The following is a 23,039-nucleotide window of genomic DNA, read 5'->3' as shown; positions in this document are numbered from 1 at the left end:
ACTCCGTTGTTCCGTTGGGGAGTCAGGGATGGATGAGGTAGGGGCAGATCTGGTCAAGAAGATATAAACAAATGCAAGTAGGGAGAGAGGCAGTGAAATAAGGGGAAAGATCTCCGAGAGTTTGGCAGGTCTTCGGAGACAGAAGTTCCAGGATAAGCTGGGCAGGTTTGAGATGTTGTTAAAGGAAGCCATCTTTCCTGCCGCTGAAATGATAAAACAGGTAAACACGAGCCCCTCTTTAGATGCATAGACCCAACTCCTGGGTTGGAGGAGCCTTGGAAAGGAGCGGGAGTCACTTTCCTACCAGGTAATTTCTTTTAAAAGATGCGTTTTTAGATTCAGAAGGCAGCCATTTCTCCTTGCGAGCCAATCCACTCTTTGAGCAAGGAGTGCAAAATAAACTAGTATGTAGTCTTCTTTTAAACTGTGTAGAAGCATTCATCTGTGCACTCAGAGAAAAGTCTTCTCACTGGGCTGCCAAGTGCTCCTCCTCCTGCTGGGCTGGCCTTTCTCAGGTTCTCAGCTGCTGTTCAGAGCAAACATGCTAATTACTGCCGCAAACCTCCTTTCTAACTTCTTAAAGGGCACACATCCCTTTTCTTCCTACCATGTGGAGACTCCCCTTAGACAAACTATATAATGTTCTCGACAGAGTTACAGCTTTCTTCTCCAGATATCAAAGAAGGCCTCTGATTAGAATTATTTTAATGGAGTATATGTACCTGTGGGTAGATAAAATGCAAACTATGTTTCAGGAAAAAACCAAAGTCTGGTTAAACCAAAGAAACTTCACTAGTGAGGTCAGTTTCGGCTTTCTCTTAAGTGGAGTTATGAAGAGTACATGTTAACGTAACAATATACAGTTCAAGAGCAGGAGAAAAATGGTCGAACCCGGCCTTTTATATACTTTAATATTCTAGAAGGGGGAGGGGATGAAGGCTGGTTTTAACTAAAGTCGTGGTGAGTGGATGTATTTTCTTGGGAAACCTGCTTTGTATTGCTTTGACTTTGCCTCTGTGAATGTGTTATTGCTGAACCTGGCGACTATAAACACAAGAGGATTAGAGTTAGACAGGAAATTATAGAACATTTAAAACCCACAGTGAATGGCCAGTGTCTGTGCCCACCACAGCCACATTTGAAGTTCATACCACATGCGGTAATTAAAACTTTCAACTTTGTGGGCACCTTGGTAGAAATAATTACTAGGACCTATACTAATACTAGTACATGTTTAGAAAACATTATCGATGGAGAGAAAAAAAAAAGTGGTTAAGAAAAAGAATGTGCCTGGCCGGTTTTTAAAAAATGCTATTGTAATAAAAAGATCACCAGTGCTTGAGCGTGGCAGCAGTGCTGGGCAGGTACTGGCGGCGCGCTGTTCCGGGCTTCCTGCTCCTGGGTGTCTGCGCTGCCGCTGCCCAGCCTTCCGGGCCGGCCCACAGGCCTCTCCCACTCGGGGCTGTCCCGGGAACGCTGCTGGGCCTTCTTTTCCCCTTCTGTTTTTATACAGTGTCTTAGGAATCCCCTCCACTTCATTTAAACAGATACTCTTTTCTTTTTTTCCTTCATTGTCAAGCATGTTCTGGGTTGATTGGGGAGACTTTTGGTTTGTTTTTGTTGTTAATTTTCTTGAAAGATTCTCCATCCTCCTCCTTTTTTCCCCATCTGGGTATTGTTCCCAGTTTACTGTTGAGGGGGGGCGGAAATTTGAGGCTTAAGCTAATGAACTGGCCCCGGGCTGGTCTTGCAGAGGAGAGGGGTAGCCGTCCGGGCCCTGGAGGCCCTGGTCTCCTCTCCTGTGGAGTTCTTCGCTGCCTGCCAGTCCACCAGCACGCAGCTTCCCTGCACAGCTCGCCCCAGGAAGGAGCTCGGAGCCTCCTCTCCTCGCCCGCTGTCTCTCCATTTTTCTCTTTTTGTGTCTTCTCTCTCTTTAGGCTGCCTGTATTTGAGGCAGGAATGGAGAGAAAGAGCCCACTGAATGTAAGGCAGGCAAATCCAGGAGATGTCAGCAACGAACCAGAACATGTCTTTAACTGGGTTTTTTTTCCTTCTTTCCACTTCAGGATAAATAAGAAAATGATCAGGAAAAAAGCTTACTAGCAGGGATTTATTTTTAAAAGCAAGGTTTAAGTTATATCTGAGAGCCACTTTGATTAAAAAAAAAGCCTAGTCTCTACCTTGTACCTTACAAGACTGTCCCTAATAATAAAATCGTCACTGGGGCAGTAGAGAATAATCAGTTTAATTCAAAATAATGTAGACCCGTGTGTTCCAGAAAGGTTTCTAGTTTTACCTTCAGTTACCCAGAAAATGTCATTTGGAATTAAACCCTTTCCTCATCATTCCAAAGTCCAAAGCATTCTCTTCTTAAATGGACTTTTTCAAAGGCCCCTCGTGTCCTCCCCTCCTCAGAATCCAGCTGCACAGATGCTGGAAGGGCTCCCCTTCCACCATGCCTGCCCAGTGAGGGTCCCCCCACTTCTCCACACACACCTAGGACCCACGAGACACATCTCAGACCCCTGTCTCAGAGCTCCATGGCTGTCGCTTATCACCAAATCCTATTGATTTTATCCCAAAATCTCTAAATGCAGCCTCTTGAATGCATTTCTGCCCCCACCCCCCATACCCAGACTCTCCCATGACACCCCTAACTCAACAGTGGGCCATCTTTGATCCCACCTTCCTGCTCATCAGCTCTCCATCCCTTCAGAACCTGCTCCACTGTGTCAGCCCTCCACACGCACAAGTGCTTGCTCCTACAAGGCAGCTTGTTCCTTCTGCCCTGACATCTGAGTGTTTCCTGACCTGCCTCAGTAAGTCAGGGACCCCAGTTCTAAGCCCTAAAGTACTATTTATATCTTGACACATCACAATTTTGGAGTCTTACCTGCAAGCCTTTCTGTAAGTCCCCCCGAGGGGAGGCTTTTGATCTTCAGTTCAGCCCTCTTGCCTGGCACGTAGGCAGGTAAAATTTGTTGCATGAATAGAAAGGAAAAATAATTATATTTCTGAAGTTCATACCATTTAAGAAGAATATCAAAGCAAAGGCCACTGATAATCAAAGGCACCTTGAGAGTCTCTTTTCTTTCAACCTTTAGAGCAATCGAAATGTTAGAGGGAAAGATAAGGAGTAGAGAAAACTTGAGCCAATAAAGACCAAACTAATTGGGTTCTTACTAATTTCCTTCTAACCCATGTTTCCAGTTTCTCGGCTTTGCAGTTTTACGCTGTAGACGCAGAATTGACATGTTAATAAGGCAAATTAAAAGTCCCAAGAGCAGCTCATTAGGAAGTCAGAATCCTTTCTTCATTTTTAGTAGAGTAACTCGTATTTAGTAGAGTAACTTATATTTCATGATTCTGTAAAGAAGTACCAGCCTGGGTTTGTATTGTCAGCCAGTGGTTACTAACCTTTGCATCTGATGGAAGTACAACAGATGTGCCTTACTTCTAACACACTTAACACGTGAAAATCCGGACTTGTAAAACAGCAACCACAAGAAAAGATATGTATGTGATAGAATCTTCTAGAGAAAAGACATCCTTCCCCAGCTGCGTCCTAATGTTTTCATTATTTGCTCGCTGATGATAAAATGAACAAATCCGTCATAGAAAAGCGTGTGCACTGTAATATTTTCATGTGCTCAAGGTTGAGGGTAAATTCTGGCCTCTTCTGTTCGGCAGATGAAGTGCAAAAAAATAAGAAAGGACAGAAAAACAGTCCTTAAATCTCACACCTTGTACCGTGATGCAAAGCATCGTAACTGCGGTGTAAACCCATCTGCAAGTGCAAAGACAATAGGAAGGGAACTCGGGACAGGGGCCAGGGCGGTGCTGGGAGACGCTGCCTCAGCAGCAGCACCTTGATTTTGACCTTGGTCACGGTGTCTGTGTTGTGCTCCACTTCTGAGGCCAGTCACCCCACCCCCAACCCCCACTCAACCACATTTTTTTATAGGTTTATAATGTGGTTTAAAAAGCTTTCTCAGAGAAACTAATATTTTTCAGAAACTATTATTTTCAGCAGCAGAACCATTCATTTTGACTTGAATTTTTATGGGAGGTGAATGGGAATCTAAATGAATAGTTTTAGTCCAGATTTTTCTATCTGAAGAATCAGTCAGGTTAGAGAGAGTTTGTGCGTGTGCATTTTCTCTCCTGGTTTCCAGGGGGAGCAGAGGACTCTGTCCTGGGGGTCGGGGGAGATGAACCACCAGGCCCAGGTGCGTCGTGAAAAGGAGCACGATTGCCTGCTGGGCCTCAGCCCATCGTAGTGAGGGATCCAGAAGCAGTGGCGGAAATGAGATTATTCTAACGTGAGTGAGGGAGTTGCATAACAAGGGCGGGGACAGTCCAGGAGAACGGTGGCTCGGAGGGTAGCCGGTGACACTGGTACAGGTGGCAGGCCAGCCTGAGGGGCCTTTGCCCCACTCTGGTTGTGCTCAGCTTACGACACTTTTGGCCTCCTGCTAGTGGTTAATTTGTACTTGACTGCCTTATTCCTTGCTTATTTACACCTTCCCTTCCAATGCAGAAGTGCTTCACAAAACATTACAATTCCCACAAATCTGTATTGTTCAAGAATAGAAGTAGAAAGAGAAATGAAATGAAAATAATAGCTAATAGTGAGAGTCCCTGGTGGTGGTAAAGAATCGGCTGCCAGTGCAGGAGACCTGGGTTCGATTCCTGGGTTGGGAAGATCCCCTGGAGCAGGGCATGGCAACCCACTCCAGCATTCTTGCCTGGAAAATCCCATGGACAGAGAATCCTGGTGGGTGACAGTCCATGGGATCAAACAGAGTCGGACACGACTTAGCAACTAACCCTCCACCAATAGCTAACAGTAGCTAAGAGACGCAGTGTTGAGAGATTTAGCCAACAGCTGTTCATACACACCCCCAGAGGTGAAATACTATGGAAACAGACACACAGCGAACCAAGCTACAGAAAGACGGACAGCAGACACTCAGGACCACCCAGGGTCTGCTGTTTCAGGTGGTACCCTAAAGGAAAAAATTAGTTCCAAAAAGCAGTTTTTAAACTTAATTTGTCTTAATTTAACAGGAACTACTTGGTATGTGTTATGTCTGTTTTTCACGTAACTACCAAAAACGTGACACATTATAGATGACATGTTTTTATAAGCCTAGCAATCACATAAACTCTAGTTTATGAAACACTCTCACCGTTACTTTGAACAACTTTATGAAAAGGAAGACCTTCAAGGAAGACCCTTGAAGGGCACAGGGGCTAACCTCAGTATAGCTGATGGCCAGCTCTCCACACCCTTGGCTTCTTCACTTCTGCAGATTCAACCAGCCGTGGGCTGAAACCGTCCACATATCATTGCCAGCAGTTCAAACCTGACTTGTTCAAGGGTCAGCGATGTTGTTATCCCCATTTTGCAGATGATAAAATTGAGGTGGTAACTTTTTCTGGCTTTTTACACCTCAGGTTCTCTTCCCATTGGCCCCTGTGCTGCTTCACACGTGGGTAGTATTTTCATTAGACCATCTGTGTTTATTCTAAAAAGCCAGATGGACCTGAAGCTCTTGTCTTAAGGCACACCGTTAGCTGTTAGCCAGTGCATGCTGCTGACATAAATGATGGCATTTAAACTAGTATCGTCATAATTTTTTCAAGATGCAATGGTTTTGCTGGAACAGCTATGAGACGTAGATGCTACTTTGTTATAGTACGAAGATGCTCTTCGTAGCATAGAGTAAGTGCACGTGGAAAGACCCAGTGTCTCTCGCCTCGGAGGCGGGCAGAAGCCTTGATGGCGCTCTGGGCTGTGGGGTGAGCTCCAGATGCTGGCGCCCTCCACCCACGTCGGTGAGAATGGTGAGTGGCCGCAAAACTCCCAGCTGGTCTCACGGGCTTTCGGGAAACATAAAGAGGTTATCTAACTCCGAAGAAGCAGAAACCCAAAACAGAGTGCAGCTCTTGCAGGTGGACCGCGTCACTGCCACGTGGCTGGAGGTGACCGCTGGGGGCAGAGGCTTCTGTCCTAGATACGGAAGGCGGAATTAAGAGGAAAGGAAGCTCTCACTGGTGGCCAGAAGTTAACATGTACCATGTTCCACATGTCCCCAGCTCTGCCAGCAGCAGCTTTTTAGTTCATGTTGAAGAGTAGCCTCATTAGTCTTCTCCACGCTCAAGTGTGTCAGGCATCGTTTCATTCCATCCGGCCACATTCACAGTTCCTGCACTGTGCCAGGCCCTGGGGATACAAGAATGAGTCTCGGAGTTTCTGGGAGGTGGGCAGATATGCTCCTGTAAGCAGGAGCAGAAGCATGTGCAGTGCTGGGCAAAAGCCACCTTGGGCACAGCAGTGGCAACCTCTGTGATCTTCCAAGCTCCAATAGAGCTGATTGTCGCCAGCACTAATAAGACCCTGACCCAAATGCTTCGGTGCACAGAGGCTGCTCAGAGATGCTCATTAAAATAAAGCAATTATTCAGGTTACTGCTACATCTCACAGGAAAGACGTTTCTGTGAGTGAAGAGGCATGTAAAATTCTCCCTCTGAGATTCTGCCCCTGCAGTTTGCCACCTCTAGTCAATGAGCCCTGCCTCTGGGCAGTGACAAGGGCTGGTGAAAGGGTTAGGGAGGGTGTTTGGCTACTTTCTCTTGTTTAAACATGTCCTAAAGCTAAGGATATATTTTATAGTTTATTTCCCAAGATTTACAGTATCACAAAATGCAGAGTTGCTTTAAAAATAACCTTTATTCCACCCCCTAAATAAATGAAAGATTCACTGTTGAAATAATTGGACCATTGCTTGTTTGAAAAAGTACTTGGATTTATTAATAGCAACCATGACTGAAAAGTCCCACTGTGTGTCTGCCCTGTGTGGGGAGCAGTACCGTGTGGACTTACCTCTCCTAGAAATGAGTACTGTTAAACTTGCAACAACAGTGGCCTGAAAAACAAGGACATTTAGCTGTACACTGACATTAGTACATTATTTGCACTATGGGAGAATGGTATCCTAACTTCTTCAGGTAAAAAGTGAAGAATAAAAATCCAGTTGGAAGCAGTATTGGCTTGGGTATTGATTTTAGGATAGAAAGGGTGATCAGACACAGAAGCTGTTAGGGAAATTTTTTATATTTTATCTTCAGCACCTGGCATGTAGGAAGTACTTTTCAAATGCTAGGTAGCTGAGTAAATGAAGGGGACTAGAAGGCAGCACTGTGTGGTATAAAGAATGGTTGAACTTGGAGTTCAGAAGAAGAGAATCTTTAGTTCTAAGTTCTGGTACTTCTAGTTATGTGATCCTCAGCAGGTCATCTTGCTTGTAGTCTGTTTCTTGAACCAGGAAAAAAGAAAGTCATTGAAGACAGACCGAGGGCCCCTTATAGTTCCAGTGTCACTGATCTGATGCCAGAATTTGCCTAAGAAACAGTGAGTGAGATTTTGTTACATTGAGGAATGTAAGGAAGATAAACAGTCGCTTCTCGCACTGTGAGTTTCTCAGGAAATCCCCATTCGCGGGTTTTCCGTCTCGGCTCTAGTGCCTTGCCACAGCCTCCGTGGCTGAAAACACACTCGCTTTCTTGCAGCTTTGTAGGTGACAAATTCCACACAGTCTCCCTAGGTTCAAGTTAAGGTGTTGGCGGGGCTGTGCTCCTTTCTGGAGGCTCCAGAGAAGAGTTTTTCTCGTCTTTTCCAATTTCTGAAGGCCGCCCACATCTTGGCTCACGGCCCCTTCCTCCACCGTTAAAACCAGCAGCGCTACATCTCTCTGGTCCTGCTCTCGTCATCGCCATCTCCCTGGTGCCTGTGATGCTGATTCTTCTGGGAGAGGTTCTTTCCTTTTATGGACCCACGTGATTAGATTGGGGCCACCTGGATAATCCAGCAAACACTCCCCATCTGAGGTCCTTGACTGAACCACATCTGCAGGGTCCAAGGCCATAAGGCAGAGCTTCTCAGGATGAGGTCAGACATCTGTGGGCATCTGGTCTACCTTTATGGCCCACTGTCTGCATTAGTCTGCAACGGGCAGAAGCATAATGGAAAAAGTACTCACTGGCACCCAGGAAACCTGAAATTCTACCTCAGCCAGTCATAGGATCTTTGTTTTCCCTCATCTAAAAAGTTTGGGAGTTGAAATTGGACCAGTGATTCTCAAACTGTATTGGAGCATCAGAATTGCCTGGAGGCTTGACCTGGGGCTTGAGAACTTGTATTTTTGTTGTTTTGTAGTGAAATAAGATGACATAAAATTTACCATCCTAGCCATTTTTGTTTCAATTTTAGCATCATTCCCTCCAAAGAACACCCAGGACTGATCTCCTTCAGAATGGACTGGTTGGATCTCCTTGCAGTCCAAGGGACTCTCAAGAGTCTTCTCCAACACCACAGTTCAAAAGCATTAATTCTTTGGCACTCAGCTTTCTTCACAGTCCAACTGTCACATCCATACTTGACTACTGGAAAAACCATAGCCTTGACTAGATGGCCCTTTGTTGGCAAAGCAATGTCTCTGCTTTTCAATGTGCCATCTAGGTTGGTCATAAGTTTTCTTCCAAGGAGTAAGCGTCTTTTAATTTCATGGCTGCAATCACCATCTGCAGTGATTTTGGAGCCCCCCAAAATAAAGTCTGACACTGTTTCCACTGTTTCCCCATGAAGTGATGGGACCAGATGCCATGATCTGCGTTTTCTGAATGTTGAGCTTTAAACCAACTTTTTCACTCTCCTCTTTCACTTTCATCAAGAGGCTTTTTGGTTCCTCTTCACTTTCTGCCATAAGGATGGTGTCATCTGCATATCTGAGGTTATTGATATTTCTCCCGGCAATCTTGATTCCAGCTTGTGTTTCTTCCAGCCCAGAGTTTCTCATGATGTACTCTGCATAGAAGTTAAATAAGCAGGGTGACAATATACAGCCTTTACGTACTCCTTTTCCTATCTGGAACCAGTCTGTTGTTCCATGTCCAGTTCTAACTGCTGCTTCCTGACCTGTATACAGGTTTCTCAAGAGGCAGGTCAGGTGGTCTGGTATTCCCATCTCTTTCAGAATTTTCCACAGTTTATTGTGATCCACACAGTCAAAGGCTTTGGCATAGTCAATAAAGCAGAAATAGATGTTTTTCTGGAACTCTCTTGCTTTTTCGATGATCCAGTGGATGTTTGCAGTTTGATCTCTGGTTCCTCTGCCTTTTTGAAAACCAGCTTGAACATCTGGAAGGTCACAGTTCACGTATTGCTGAAGCCTGGCTTGGAGAATTTTGAGCATTACTTTGCTAGCGTATGAGATGAGTGCAATTGTGCGGTAGTTTGAGCATTCTTTGGCATTGCGTTTCTTTGGGATTGGAATGAAAACTGACCCTTTCCAGTCCTGTGGCCACTGCTGAGTTTTCCAAATTTGCTGGCATATTGAGTGCAGCACTTTCACAGCATCATCTTTTAGGATTTGAAATAGCTCAACTGGAATTCCATCACCTCCACTAGCTTTGTTCATAGTGATGCTTTCTAAGGCCCACTTGACTTCACATTCCAGGATGTCTGGCTCTAGGTGAGTGATCACACCATCATGATTATTTTGATCTTAAGACTTCGGTGCTATGAGGGATTGGGGGCAGGAGGAGAAGGGGACGACAGAGGATGAGATGGCTGGATGGCATCACTGACTCGATGGACGTGAGTCTGAGTGAACTCCGGAGTTGGTGATGGACAGGGAGGCCTGGTGTGCTGCGATTCATGGGGTCGCAAAGAGTTGGACACAACTGAGCGACTGAACTGAACCATTTTTGTTATTTTTTATTAAAGTACAGTTGATTTACAATATCATGTTAGTTTCAGGTGTCCAGCACAATGATTCAGTTATATATTGTGTGTGTGTATATATACATTATATATATGTATTCTTAAATATTTTTCCCCTTACATATTGTTACAAAATATTAAGTATCATTTCCTGTGCTATACATTTATATCCCCACCAGATGATTCCTTTTTCTCCACATCCTCTCTAGCACTTATTTTTGCAGTGTGTTTTTTTTGTGGGTTTTTATTTTAATGATGGCTATTCTGGCCAGAGTGAGTTAGGACCTCATTGCAGTTTTGATTTGCATTTCTCTAGTAATTAGCGATGTTGAGCATCTTTTCATGTGCCTATTGGCTGTCTGTATGTCTTCTTTAGAGAAATGTCTATTTAGATCTTCTGTCCATTTTTTGATTAGGTGGTTTATTTTTTGATATTGAACTGCATGAGCCGTCTGTATATTTTGGAAATTAATCCCTTGTCAGTTGCATCCGTTTCAAATATTTTCTTCTGTAGGTTGTCTTCTCATTTTTTTATGGTCTCCTTTGCTGTGCAAAAGCTTTTAAGTTTAATTTGATCCCATTTGTTTGTTTCCGTTACTCTTGGAGGCGAATCCAAAGATATTGCTGCAATCTATGTCAAAGAGTGTTCTGCTCGTGTTTTCCTCTAGAAGTTAGATTTATAGTATCCAGTCTTACATTTAGGTCTTGAGTCTATTCTGAGTTTATTTCTGTAGATAGTGTTAGATGCTGTTTTGCTTTCATTCTTTTTTGTTTCTCGGCTGTGCCCCGCTGCAGGTGACTCTGGTAGTTGTGCTTACAGACTCTGCGGTACAGTTGCCGTGGCTGTGATGCGTGGGCTTAGTTTCCCTGAGGCATGCGGGATCTGCCCTGACCAGGGACAAACCCATGCCCCCTGCACTGGAAGCATGGAGTCCTAACCACTGTACCTCCAGGGAATTCCTGATTGTATTCTTTTTGATGTGATGATAGTGGGATTGTTTTCTTAATTTCTCTTTCTGACCTTTTGTTGTCAGTGTGTATTTGTAGCAATGCAGCAGCTTTCTGTGTATTGATTTTGTTTTGTATCCTGGACTTTACTGAGTTCACTGCTGAGCTCTAGTAATTTTCTGTTAGTATCTTTAGAATTTTCCAGGTTTACTGTGTCATCTGCAAACAGTGACAGTTTTACTTCTTTTCCAACGTGAATTCCTTTTCTTTTTCTTCTCTGATTGCTGTGGCTAGGACTTCCAAAACTATGTTGAATAAAAGTGGGGAGAATGGGGGTCCTTGTCTTGTTCGTGATCAAGGAAGTGTTCCTTCCACGATCAAGGAAGTGTTTTCAGCTGTTCACCATTGACTCTGGTGGTAGCTGTAGGTTTAACCACTTTTTGTTGTTGTTGTTTGCTGTGCCACACATCGTGCAGGATCTCTTAGTTCCCCAGCCAGGTATTGAGCCCATGCCCCTTGCTCTGGGAGCACAGACTCTTCACCACTGGATGGCCGAGGAAGTCCTGGCCTAACTGTTTTTAAGTGCATAGTTCAGTGATGTTTAATACCTTCACCGGTCACCACCATACATTCCCATAGCTCTTTTCAGGTTATAGAACTGAATCTCTGTATCCATTGGACAAGACTCCACAGTTTCTCCTCCTTCTAGACCATGACAACCACCAGTATGCTACTATTATTCTAAATACCTCATAGAAGTTGAGTCATGTGTCCCTTGATTCTTGCTAACTTACTTCACTTGTCCTCAAGGTGCAGCGTGTGTCAGAATTTCCTTCCTTTTTATGACCAAATAATATTCCATTGTATGTGTATACTGTACGTCACTATCCATTCATTCATCAGTGGACGCTTGAGTTACTTCCACATTTTAGGTATTGTGAATAATGCTGCTATGAACAAGGGTGTACAGATACTTTTTAGACTTAGCTTTCATTTTGGTGAGATGTATACTCCAAGTGGACTTGCTGGATCATGTGGGAATTCCGTTTTCATTTTCTGAGGATCTGCTGTGTAGTTTCCCAGAGTTTGTGCTATTTCACATGCCCACTGGTGGTGCCCACGTGTTCCAGTTTATCCACAGCCTCACCAACACCGTTGTTTCCTGTTTGATCGTAGTTATGAGTGTGACATGGTATCTCGTTTTGGTTTTGATTTGTACTTTTTTACTGATGAGTGATGTTGAGCATTTTTTCCTGTTTTTTGGCCATTTGTCTACCTCATTTGGAAAAGTTTCTACTCAAGTCCATGGCCGATTGTTGAAATAGGTTGGGGTTTTTTGTTTTGCTTGGGGGTTTTGTTGTTATGACTTGGTGGAGTTTTAGGAGTTCTCTACAGATTCTGGATATTAATCCCTTATCAGATACATGATTTTTAAATATTTTCTCCCAACTTGTAGGTTGCCTTTTAACTCTGTTGACAGTGTATTTTGATGTACAACATTTTTAAATTTTCATTAAGTTTAATTTGTCTACTTTTTGTTATGTGGGGCTTTGGGTTCATAACCAAAAAAAAAAGATCATTGCCAGTCCAATGTTATGAACCATTGGTGTCATGTTTTCCCCGAAGAGCTTTATTATTTTAGGTCTCACATCTAGGTCCTTCATCCATTTTGAGTTGATTTTTGTATCTGCTGTTAGGAAAAGGTCCAGCTTCATTTTTTTGCATGTGAATATTCACTTTTCCTTGCACCATTTGTTGCAAAGACTGTCCTTTCCCCATTGGATGATCTTGGCACCCTTGTCAAAAGTTGTTTGATCATATATGGAAGGGTTTATTTCTGGGCTCTCTATTCTATCCTATTGGTCGATATCTGTTTTTATACCAATGCCATGCTGTTGATTACTGTAGCTTTGAAGTTAGAAGCATGAGTCCTCCAGTTTTGTTCTTTTTCTTTCAAGATTGTCTTGACTATTCAGTTTCCCTTAAGATTCCATGTGGGAATTCCCTGGCAGTCCAGTGGTTAGGACTCTATGCTTTCAGTGCTGAGGGCCTAGGTCCGATCCCTAGTCAGAGAAATAAGATCCTGCAAGCTATGAGGCCCAGCAACAACAAAAAAGATTCTACATGAATTTTAGGATAGCTTTTTTGGCTTTTGCAAAAAACTGTGTTGGAATTTTGATTGTGTTGACTCTGTGGGTCACTCTATAGATATTTTAATAATACTAAATTTTCGAATCCATTCTAATCCATGAGCATAGACTGTGTTTCCATTCGTGTCTTCTTTAATTCCTTTTGGCAATGTTTTGTAGTTTTCATTGCACGAGTCTTTCACTTCCATAGTTAATACTTAAGTATTTTATTCTTTTTGATGCTATCAAGAATCAAACTGTTTTTGTAATTTCCTTTTCAGATTGTTCGTGTATAGAAAGGCAACTGATTTTTCTGTGTTAACTTAGTATCCTGCTACTTTGCTGAATTCATTTATTAGTTCTAGGGGTTTGTGTGTGTTGTGTGTGAACTCTAGAGTTTTCTATAAACATAAGGTTCATATCTTCAAGCAGATAACTACCTTTTTCTTTCCAGTTTGAACCCCTTTTATTTCTTTCTCTTTCCTAATTGTTCTGGCTAGAACTTATTATGTTGATTACAAGTGGTGAAAGCCAGTGTTCTTGTTTTGCTCCTCATCTTAGAAGAAACACTGCTGGTCATTCACCATTGAGTATGATGTTCCTTGTAGGTTTTTCATATATTTCTTTTGTTTCCTTTTATTCCTAGTTTGTTGAGTGTTTTTTATCATAAAAGGGTGTTAAATTTTGTCAGATGCTTTTTCTGCATCTGTTGAGTTCATGCAGTCATTTCCTGCATGTCATTGCTGCTGCTGCTAAGTCGCTTCAGTCGTGTCCGACTCTGTGCGACCCCACAGGTGGCATGTAGCATGTTACACTGATCCGTTTCTGTATGTGAACCATCCTTGCAGTCCAGGAGTGAACCCTACTTGGTCAGGATATATAATCTTTCCATGTGGTGTTGAATTCTGTTTGCTAGTGTTTTGTTGAGGATTTTTGCATCAGTGTTTATAAAGGAAATTCGTCTGTAGGGTTTGTGTGTCTCTGTGTGTGTGTTTGTCTTTTTCTGGCTTTGGTATCTGCTAGTGCTGGCCTCATTAGAATGATTTTGAAGATATCCCCTTCTCTTCAGTTTTTGGGAGAAGTTTCACAAGGACAGGTATTCAGTTCAGTTCAGTTGCTCAGTCGTGTCCGACTCTTGGTGACCCAGTGAGTTGCAGCACGCCAGGCCTCCCTGTCCATCACCAACTCCAGGAGTTCACCCAAACCCACGTCCATAGAGTTGGTGATGCCATCCAGCCATCTCATCCTCTGTCGTCCCCTTCTCGTCCTGCCCCCAATCCCTCCCATCATCAGAGTCTTTTCCAGTGAGTCAGCTCTTCTCGTGAGGTGGCCAAAGTACTGGAGTTTCAGCTTTAGCATCATTCCCTCCAAAGAACACCCAGGACTGATCTCCTTTAGAATGGACTGGTTGGACCTCCTTGCAGTCCAAGGGACTCTCAAGAGTCTTCTCCAACACCACAGTTCAAAAGCATCAATTCTTCGGCACTCAGCTTTCTTCACAGTCCAACTGTCACATCCATACTTGACTACTGGAAAAACCATAGCCTTGACTAGATGGCCCTTTGTTGGCAAAGTAATGTCTCTGCTTTTCAATATGCTATCTAGGTTGGTCATAACTTTCCTTCCAAGGAGTAAGTGTCTTTTAATTTCATGGCTGCAGTCACCATCTGCAGTGATTTTGGAGCCCCAGAAAAATAAAGGACAGGTATTAGTTCTTTCTTAAACACTGGGTGAAATTTACCAATGAAGCCATCATCAGATCCAGGGCGTTTCTTTTTTGGGAGTTTTGTGATTTAACCTTGGTAGATTTTGTGTTTCTGGAAATTTGTCCATTTCATGCAGATTGTCCAGCTTACTGGTGTACAGTTGCTCACAGTAGTCTCTTTAATCCTTTCTATTTCTGTAGAATCAATAGTGACATCCTCAGTTTGGTTTTTCTCTGTTCGTAGTCTGTTCTTCTCTGTTTCATTTATCTTTGTTTCAATCCTTATTATCTCCTTCCTTCCTCTAGCTTTGGGTTTAGTTTGTTCTTTTTGTAGTTCCTTAACTTACAAAACTGTGGTGTTGGAGAAGACTCTTGAGAGTCCCTTGGACTGCAGGAGGTCCAACCAGTCCATTCTGAAGATCAGCCCTGGGATTTCTTTGGAAGAAATGATGCTAAAGCTGAAACTCCAGTACTTGGGCCACCTCATGCGAAGAGTTGACTCACTGGAAAAGACTCTGATGCTGGGAGGGGTTGGGGGCAGGAGGAGAAGGGGACGACCGAGGATGAGATGGCTGGATGGCATCACTGACTTGATGGACGCGAGTCTGAGTGAACTCCGGGAGTTGGTGATGGACAGGGAGGCCTGGTGTGCTGCGATTCATGGGGTCGCAAAGAGTCGGACATGACTGAGCAACTGAACTGAACTTATAAAAAAAAAAAGTTAGGTTGCCTGCACTTGGCTGGGAGTGGGAGATGGGCAGAATCAACTGCCATTTTCCATCCACGTCTACCTGGGAATTTGCAGGCCTTCAGCAGACTCCAGGGCTCCGGAGCAGTTACATCAGGTAGATTCTACCAGTGCGGTTACTGTCTGGACGTGGAGACAGGTTCCCAGTGCTCCCTACTCTACAATCTGCCAGAATCCCCAAATCTGCGTTTTTACCACGTTTCCAGGTGATGCCAACGCTGCTGGTCCAGGGACCACACTTTAAGAAGCCCTGAACTAAACGCTATAAAGTCCTTTCTCTAAGGCCCGAATAGGCCCTGCAGGGTCTTTCTTCTCTGGAAGTAATAGTAAATTAATTGCATGTTTGTTTTGTTTTGTTTTGGTTTGGTTTTTTTAATTAGAAGAAGCATCATTTTACTGATGTCATTTCCTGGTGAGGGAATTTGCTTTTTTTTTTTTTTTTTAATGAGAAAAATGGGGCCCGTGGGCTGGTTCTGGGCAAGAAGTTTTGTGAAGCCCTGCCAGGGACACAGGGGCATGTGTTGAGGTGGGAAGGAAATGGACAGTGTTCAGACCCAAGGGGATGACAAGACTGCTCCGCTGGTGGCTCATTGTCGGCCTGTGTCTGGCACATGGGTGTCCTGGGTCAGGTTTGCTGAGCACTTTTGACCCAGCCACTGTTAAAAGCCTGGATAAACACATTCAACCCTCCCACCATCTCTGTGAGGTAGCTCATACCAGCAGGTCCACACCTGCAGGCTGAAGAGACGAAGGTTAGGACTTTGACCAAGAACAGCACAAAGATGGGCAGCAGTGGAGTCCCTTAACCAAGGAGTGACTTGGATTCCAGAGTCCACACCTGCAGCCAAATACAGCAGGGCCTCGAGTACTGGGTCCCTTCCTGCTTGTCAGGATATTTGGACTGCAGGTTACAGAGTTAAACTAAAGAGAGAGAGAGAGTGTGTGTGAGAGAGAGAGAGAGTGTGTGTGAGAGTGTGTGAGTGTGAGAGAAAATGTGTGTGAGAGTGGGTGTGTGAGAGTGTGAGAGTGTGTGAGAGAATGTGTGTGTGTGAGTGTGTGTGTGAAAGAGTGCGTGTGTGAGAGAATGTGTGTGTGTGTGTGAGAGAGTGTGTATGTGTGAGTGTGTGAGTGTGTGAGAGTATGTGTGAGTGTGTGAGAAAGTGTGTGAGAGTGTGTGAGTGTGTGTGAGTGTGAGAGGAGAGTGTGTGTGTGTGTGAGAAAGTGTATGAGAGTGTGTGAGAATGTGTGTGAGTGTGAGTGTGTGTGTGAGAGGAGAGTGTGTGAGTGTGTGTGTGAGAAAGTGTATGAGTGTGTGTGTGTGAGAGAGGAGTGTGTGTGAGTGTGTGTGTGAGAAAGTGTATGAGTGTGTGTGAGAAAGTGTGTGTGTGTGTGTGTGAGAATGTGAGTGTGTGAGAAAGTGTGTGTGTGTGTGTGTGTGTGTGAGAGTGTGTGTGTGAGAAAGTGCGTATGAGAGTGTGTGTGAGAAAGTGTGTGTGTGAGTGTGTGTGTGAGAGAATGTGTGTGTGTGAAAGTGTGTGTGAGAAAGTGTGTGTGTGAGTGTGAGAGTGTGAGAGTGTGTATGAGTGTGTGAGAAAGTGTGAGTGTGTGAGTGTGTGTGAGAATGTGTGAGTGTGAGTGTGTGTGTGAGAGTGTGTGAGAAAGTGTGTGTGTGTGAGTGTGAGTGTGAGAGAGTGTGTGAGTGTGTGTGTGAGAAAGTGTATGAGTGTGTGTGAGAATGTGAGTGTGTGAGTGTGTGTGTGAGAGAGGAGAGAGTGTGTGAGAGTGTGTGTGTGTGAGAAAGTGTGTGTGAGAGTGTGTGTGAGAATGTGTGAGAGTGTGTGAGTATGTGTGAGTGTGTGTGAGTGAGAGGAGAGAGTGTGTGTGTGTGAGAAAGTGTGTGAGTGTGAGAATGTGTGTGTGTGAGTGTGTGTGTGTGTGAGTGTGTGAGAGTGAGAGTGTGAGAGTGTGTGTGAGAGAGTGTGAGAGTGTGAGTGTGTGAGTGTGTGTGAGAGTGTGTGTGTGTGTGAGTGTGTGTGTGTGAGAGTGTGTGTGAGTGTGAGAGAGAGTGTGTGAGTGTGTGTGTGTGTGTATGTGTGTGAATCAACAGGTCTAGACACAAGGTGGTCCTGGTGCTCAGTTGTGTCCCAGAAATCCAGACTCTGTCTGCCCTGTCATGCTGCAGTGCTCAGCTCGTTGGGCACTGTCTCCTTGTGGTGACGAGATGGTTGTGACGGATCTCACCATCCCCTCCTCACAGAGGCCGAGTGAGAAGGCGACTGACTGTCCTGCTTCCTGTCCCTTGGTAGAGGCCTAAACTTCTCAGAAGTTCTGTTCTTTTCAGACTTCACTACCAGAAGTGTTTGACACACCCATTCCTCAGTGGCCACCAGGGCAAGGAGGGCCCGGAGTGTGAGCCCCCTGGGTGGCTGACCGTTCAGGGCTCCTTTAGGAGAAGGGGTATGGCAGAAAGGGCTGCGGGTGGCCGTGGAGGAGTTAGCCACATTCCTTCTCTCCGGCTGATGATTGAGACCTTGGTTCTGAAGGGACCCTGTGGCACTGACAAGGGCTGCCTGCGATGCTGCCAACCGCCCTTGGTTTACCCTGGGCCAGGAAGTCTTATTTCTTGGCAAGGGTGTGAGGGCACGTGGCTATCCATGCCCGGAAGGATGTCGCTATTCCAGGGCTCTTTCAGCACCCTGTGTCTGCCCCAGTGGCCTCTGGAGGAGGCCAGGTGTGGTCAGCCAGGACCGGCTCTGACCGGGCACGGGTTTCTCCCCTTCTCAGGCTCCAGGCACCTCGTCTGAGAGGGGGGCTATCACAGGCTGGCTATGACCAGACGGGGCACATCCAGCGATGCCCACCGCGGTGCAGGGCGACTTGGGGCCACGCTGTGGCTGCATCCACGTAGTTCTCCGTCAGCATCAGCATCAGGGGCGCTCGATCCAGCTCACTGTCACCCTCCTGCTGCCGCTGTGGGTTAGGGGTGTCCACGCCATGGCTCCGTCCAGGCGGGCTTCACGAGCCCCGCTCTGTGAGGTGTTCTGACTGCTGCAGGCCTGTGAGCCACATGGATCTTGATGGGCTGCCGTCCCAGACAACAGAGCAAAGACAGAAGGGCGCCCTTTGGTTTTCTTTGTCCCTGGAGGGGTGCGGTGTGTGTTGGGTGGGGGGCATTTTCCACAAGTGTAACTGCTTATGGAGCACTTTTATTTTTCCTAGATTTAAGAACAAGTGTCCACCTCGTTCAGGTAGCCTCATCTATGTGGCCTCACCCACCGGAAGAGTCTGCGCCTTTGCTCAGTGGGGCCAATGGGGCTCATTACACAAATGTGATTCTTGTTGACACAGGACGAGCACGCACGGGCAGCCGCATCACACGCTAGAGGTGTGCCCCACTTTATGAAAACCTGAGCATAGGAGGAGGAACGTCTCAATTACAGGATCACGTCTCAGCCAGAAATTCATGGCAGGTTTCCTAGTGCCTTTAAAATAGGATTTGGGTGTAAAAATACCGTGTGCACACAGGAGCCCGCATTTTCTGAAAAGAGAAATATACTTGTATTGGGCATTTGGGATAAGCAGAATAAAAATAAATTCTTCTTACAAAAATAGGAACTGGAAACCAAATTCCACTTTTAATTCTAAAAGACTTATATATATAACTCTACTATCTCACCCTCTCCTCCTACCCCAGACTTCCACAGCAGAAGCAGACAGGCAGGATCTGTAAGCAGCTCACCGAAGCGGTGAGGATGGAGGGAAGGCACTCACGGGCGGGCGGGCAGCAGGAGCACCAGAGGCAGGGCTGGGGGCCTGTGTGTTGTTCTGTTTGATTTATTTGTGGACGTTGGGAGGCCTGGCCTGAAACGCTGCTGCTGGATGGCGTCCACGATGTGGTCAGTGAGTGGCGGTTAGAAATTGACAGCCCGTCCTGCCGCCAGACTCCAGTAACCGCAGAGACACACGCTGAGGTCTGACCGGCGGGGTCTGGGGCAGGCCTGGAGGAGAGGGTGTCTGGGATGCTGACACGCCTGACTTCTTCCTCCCTTGCAGAAATGTTCCCACTGCCAGGAGGCAGGTGCCACCTTGGGCTGCTACAACAAAGGCTGCTCCTTCCGATACCATTACCCGTGTGCCATTGACGCAGGTAAGATGGGACCACTGGCCCTTGTTCAGAACATCTGAAGGGTAGGACATGCACTGTGATTCTCTGTCTTCTTTATTGCTTGTTTTGTCTTATCTAACCCTGTTCTATTTGTAAATTCTGAAGGAATGCAGAGAAGGTACTAAAAATGAATTAAATGGGGTGATTTTTTTAATAAGTTTTATAATTCGTAAAAGATTCAACTACTTAAGTGTACAATTCAGTGATTTTTACCATCACATTCACATCGTGGTGCAGGCGCAAACTGCAGTTAACTTTAGAGCACGTTCATCACCTCTGAAACTCCTGCCCATTGGCAGTCTCTCGCCCTCTGCCCACTGGCAGCCATGAGTCGCTTTCTATCTCCGTGGGTCTGTCTGCTCTGGACATTTCATGTACGTGGAATCACACAACATGCGGTCTTCATGATGGGCTTCTGTGTGACTTCGCTTCGTGATTCTCAGATTTATCCACAGCACAGCATGTGTTAGTACTTCATTTTATTTTCAAACAGTATTTTATTGTAAGGATGTACCGTATTTTATTTATCATTCCATTGATGCACATTTAGGTTTTCCACTTTTTTATGATTATGAATAGTGGTGCTGTGAACATTCATAGACAAGTCTTTGTGTGTACCTAGTGTTTTCATTTCTCTTGGGCATAAACCTAGGGGTGGAATTCTTGGGTCACATGGTAACTCTGTTTAACCATTTGAGGAATGATCAGACCATTCTTCAAAGTGGCTGAGTCATTTTACATCCCTCCAGCAGTGTGTGAGGGTTCTGGTTTCTCCATCACCAGCACCTGTTTTTATCTGTCTTCTTCACCGTGGCCATCCCCATGGGCATGAAGTGGTATCTCATTTTGTGATTTGGCTTTGCATATCCCTGGTGGCTAATGACGCTAAGCAAATCCAGTTTATTTTTCTTTTCCTGCTTATGCTGTTTGTTGCTTTTCTTACATTTGAGAACTATTGTATAATCCAGAATCACAAAGATTTATATCTATGTTTTAGTTTTAGCCCTTACTCGAGTCTTCGATCCGTTTTGGCTATTTTTTGTATATGGTGTCCAGTTCATTCCTTTCTTTCCACATGGATCCCAGTTGTCCCAGCACCATTTGTGGAAAAGGCTACTCTTTGCTCATTCACTGACCTTGTCACCTTTGTGGAAAACCAGTTGCCTGTAGATGTCTAGGCTTATTTCTGGACTCTGCAGCACCACACTGTCTTGACTGTGGTAGCTTTGTAGTAGACTTTGAAAGTGAGAAGTGTCAGTCCTCCAGCTTTGTTCCTTTTTTCCAAGATTGTTTTGGCTCTTCTGGATCTTTTGCTGTTCTACGATGAATTTTAGGATCAGCTGGTCCATTCCTGTGGGTGAGAGGGGAAACAGCCATTGAAACTTGGATAGTGATTACACTGATTCTGAAAATCAATTAGGGAGTGCTGCCATCTTGGTAATAATGTATCCTCCAATCCATGATCATGAGGTATCTGTCTTTCCATTTATTTCAGTCTTTAATTTCTTTCAATACTGTTTTGTAATTTTCAGGGTAGACGTTTTGCACTTTCTTTGTTAAATTTATTCCTAAGTATTTTTACTATTTTTAGTACAATTATAAATAAAATTGTTTTTTAAGTCAGTTTTCAGGTTGTTCACTGTGAGTGTATAGAAGTATAATTGATTGAGGTATATGTATTGATCATGGATCTTGGAACTCTGCTCAACTCATTGATTAGTTCTAATAGTGGTTTAGTGGATTTCTATAGACGAGATACATCACCTGCAAATAGGTCGCTTTACTTCTTTTCCAGTCAGATAGATGCCTTAGTTCTCTGGCTGGATCTTCCACATAACGTTGGATCGAAGTGACAAGAACTGGTACGCTTGCCTTGTTTCTGACCCCTTATGATGATAGCTGTGGGATTTTCATAGATGTTCTTGATATAGTTGAGGAGGTTCCCTTCTGTTACTAGTTTGATGTGTGTTTTTATCATGAACTGGTGTTGGATTTTGTCAGACATTTCCCCAATTCTCTGGAGGTAATCAGAGTGGTGTTTTGCAGTGTGACAACTGTTGAAAGAAGGATCCCTTCTGTCTGAAAAATGCCATCCGGTGAGCAGTGCAGGAGACTCGAGTCTGACTCAGAGCTTCAGTGCCTGGGAGAATCCTCTTTCTTTCTCCTGACTCATAGCTCTTTGTTGACTGTCTTCACCAGTTACTTTTTGAGTGTTAGATGGGTCTGACACCTTCACCTAGCAGGTCGCTCATAATGCTGGCAGTCAGGATGGAGGAAGAGAAGAGGGGCAGACAGATGAGAGTGCTGACGGAGCCTGGGGGCTGAGCAGGTGACAGCCATGCAGAGCGCAGAGCACGTGGAGCCGGGTCTGGCAAGCAAGGAGGAGACCAAGTTCCTCTGGACCACCCTTCACCCGCTCACCTACACTTGCTGAAGCGCGCCCCCCTGCCTCTCACTGTCCCTCCTTTCCCCCTCCCTTTTCTCTTTCCGGGTTTCTGTAGGGGCTGTAGCTGAAAAGAACAAGAAAGGGAATTCCCTGGCAGTCCAGGAGTTAGGATTCTGGGTTTTCACTGCCGGGCGCCCAGGTTCAGTCCCTGGTTGGGAGCTAAGACCCCACGAGCCACACGGCACAGCCAAAAAACAAGAAAGATAGAGAAAGATAATGCTCTAACTTTATGCTGAAGTTAGATTCTGGTAAAAGTGTGTTTGCACATGCTGAAGGGCAGCTGGTGGCCAGGGCCCCATGCGGCCCACCAGAGCCCCGTGTGGCCAGAGGGGAAAGTGGGCATGAGAAGAGAGCCTTGAAATGTCAGCTCAGGGAGTTTGGGTTCCGGTCTGTCCCTTCCGTCCTCTGTCCTCCTCTGCATGTTTCCAGGTTGAATCTGAGCTGTAATTCACCTGGACCATGGTCTGGGCTGTTCTGTAGAACAGCCACTAAATCCTTCTCTGTCGGGGCCAACCACTGACTTTTCTCATTTTCATGATGCAGTCAGGGTTCTGTCAGAATGTTTTGTTTCTTTTTCTAATTTAAGCTTCATGGTCTTTAAATGAAGATTTTTAAGTCTCGGGTTTTTGGCAGTGGTTTGTAAGTTTTATGGAGGAGATACAGCAAGAATTACCTCTCCCATTAGTGGCCAGTGAGTGGCGGTCTCCTGCACAGGGCTCTGCCCAGGAGCACCAGGTGGGCCGCAGGCAGGCTGCCTCACCCCTGCAGGAGGCTCCCAGCACCTGCCTCCAGGCAGCGCCTCCAGGGATTGAGCAGTGCTACGCGATAAACTTGCTGCAGTGGGGGAATGTTCTAGACCTGCTGTCCAATGCAGCAGCCACAGGCCATGTGTGAGTGCTTGGAAGATAGCTAGTGGAAGGGAGAGACTGAGGTTTTATTTTCTTACTTCCCTTGGTGGCTGGCAGCACAGGCCCAGCCACCTTGGTCAAGAGGGGCGGTGGGGGTTCTTTGGGGAGGGCCCTGGGCTCTCCTCCCTCTGATGGAGGAGGCAGGACTGACTTCGCCAGCTGAGAGTTAGGGAGTCAATGACTTCCTCGTCACTGTCTTTGAG

At 45.3% G+C, this 23,039-nt stretch overlaps 1 protein-coding gene across 2 annotated transcripts in view; it reads left to right on the top strand.

Moving 5' to 3' along the window:
- TCF20 (transcription factor 20) overlaps window positions 1-23,039 on the top strand; it is a 50,884-nt gene that overhangs the window by 17,743 nt on the left and 10,102 nt on the right. For both annotated transcript variants that reach the window (XM_052640499.1, XM_052640498.1), the window contains exon 2: window positions 19,371-19,464. In XM_052640499.1, the coding sequence (XP_052496459.1) occupies window positions 19,371-19,464 (94 nt within the window). The remainder of the gene's footprint in view (window positions 1-19,370; window positions 19,465-23,039) is intronic.

Source organism: Budorcas taxicolor, chromosome 5 (genome assembly GCF_023091745.1).
Source record: "Budorcas taxicolor isolate Tak-1 chromosome 5, Takin1.1, whole genome shotgun sequence".
In the NCBI taxonomy this organism is placed as follows: Eukaryota; Metazoa; Chordata; class Mammalia; order Artiodactyla; family Bovidae; genus Budorcas; species Budorcas taxicolor.
Note: the sequence above shows the minus strand (reverse complement) of the source record. Positions and strands in the feature narration are given on the sequence as shown.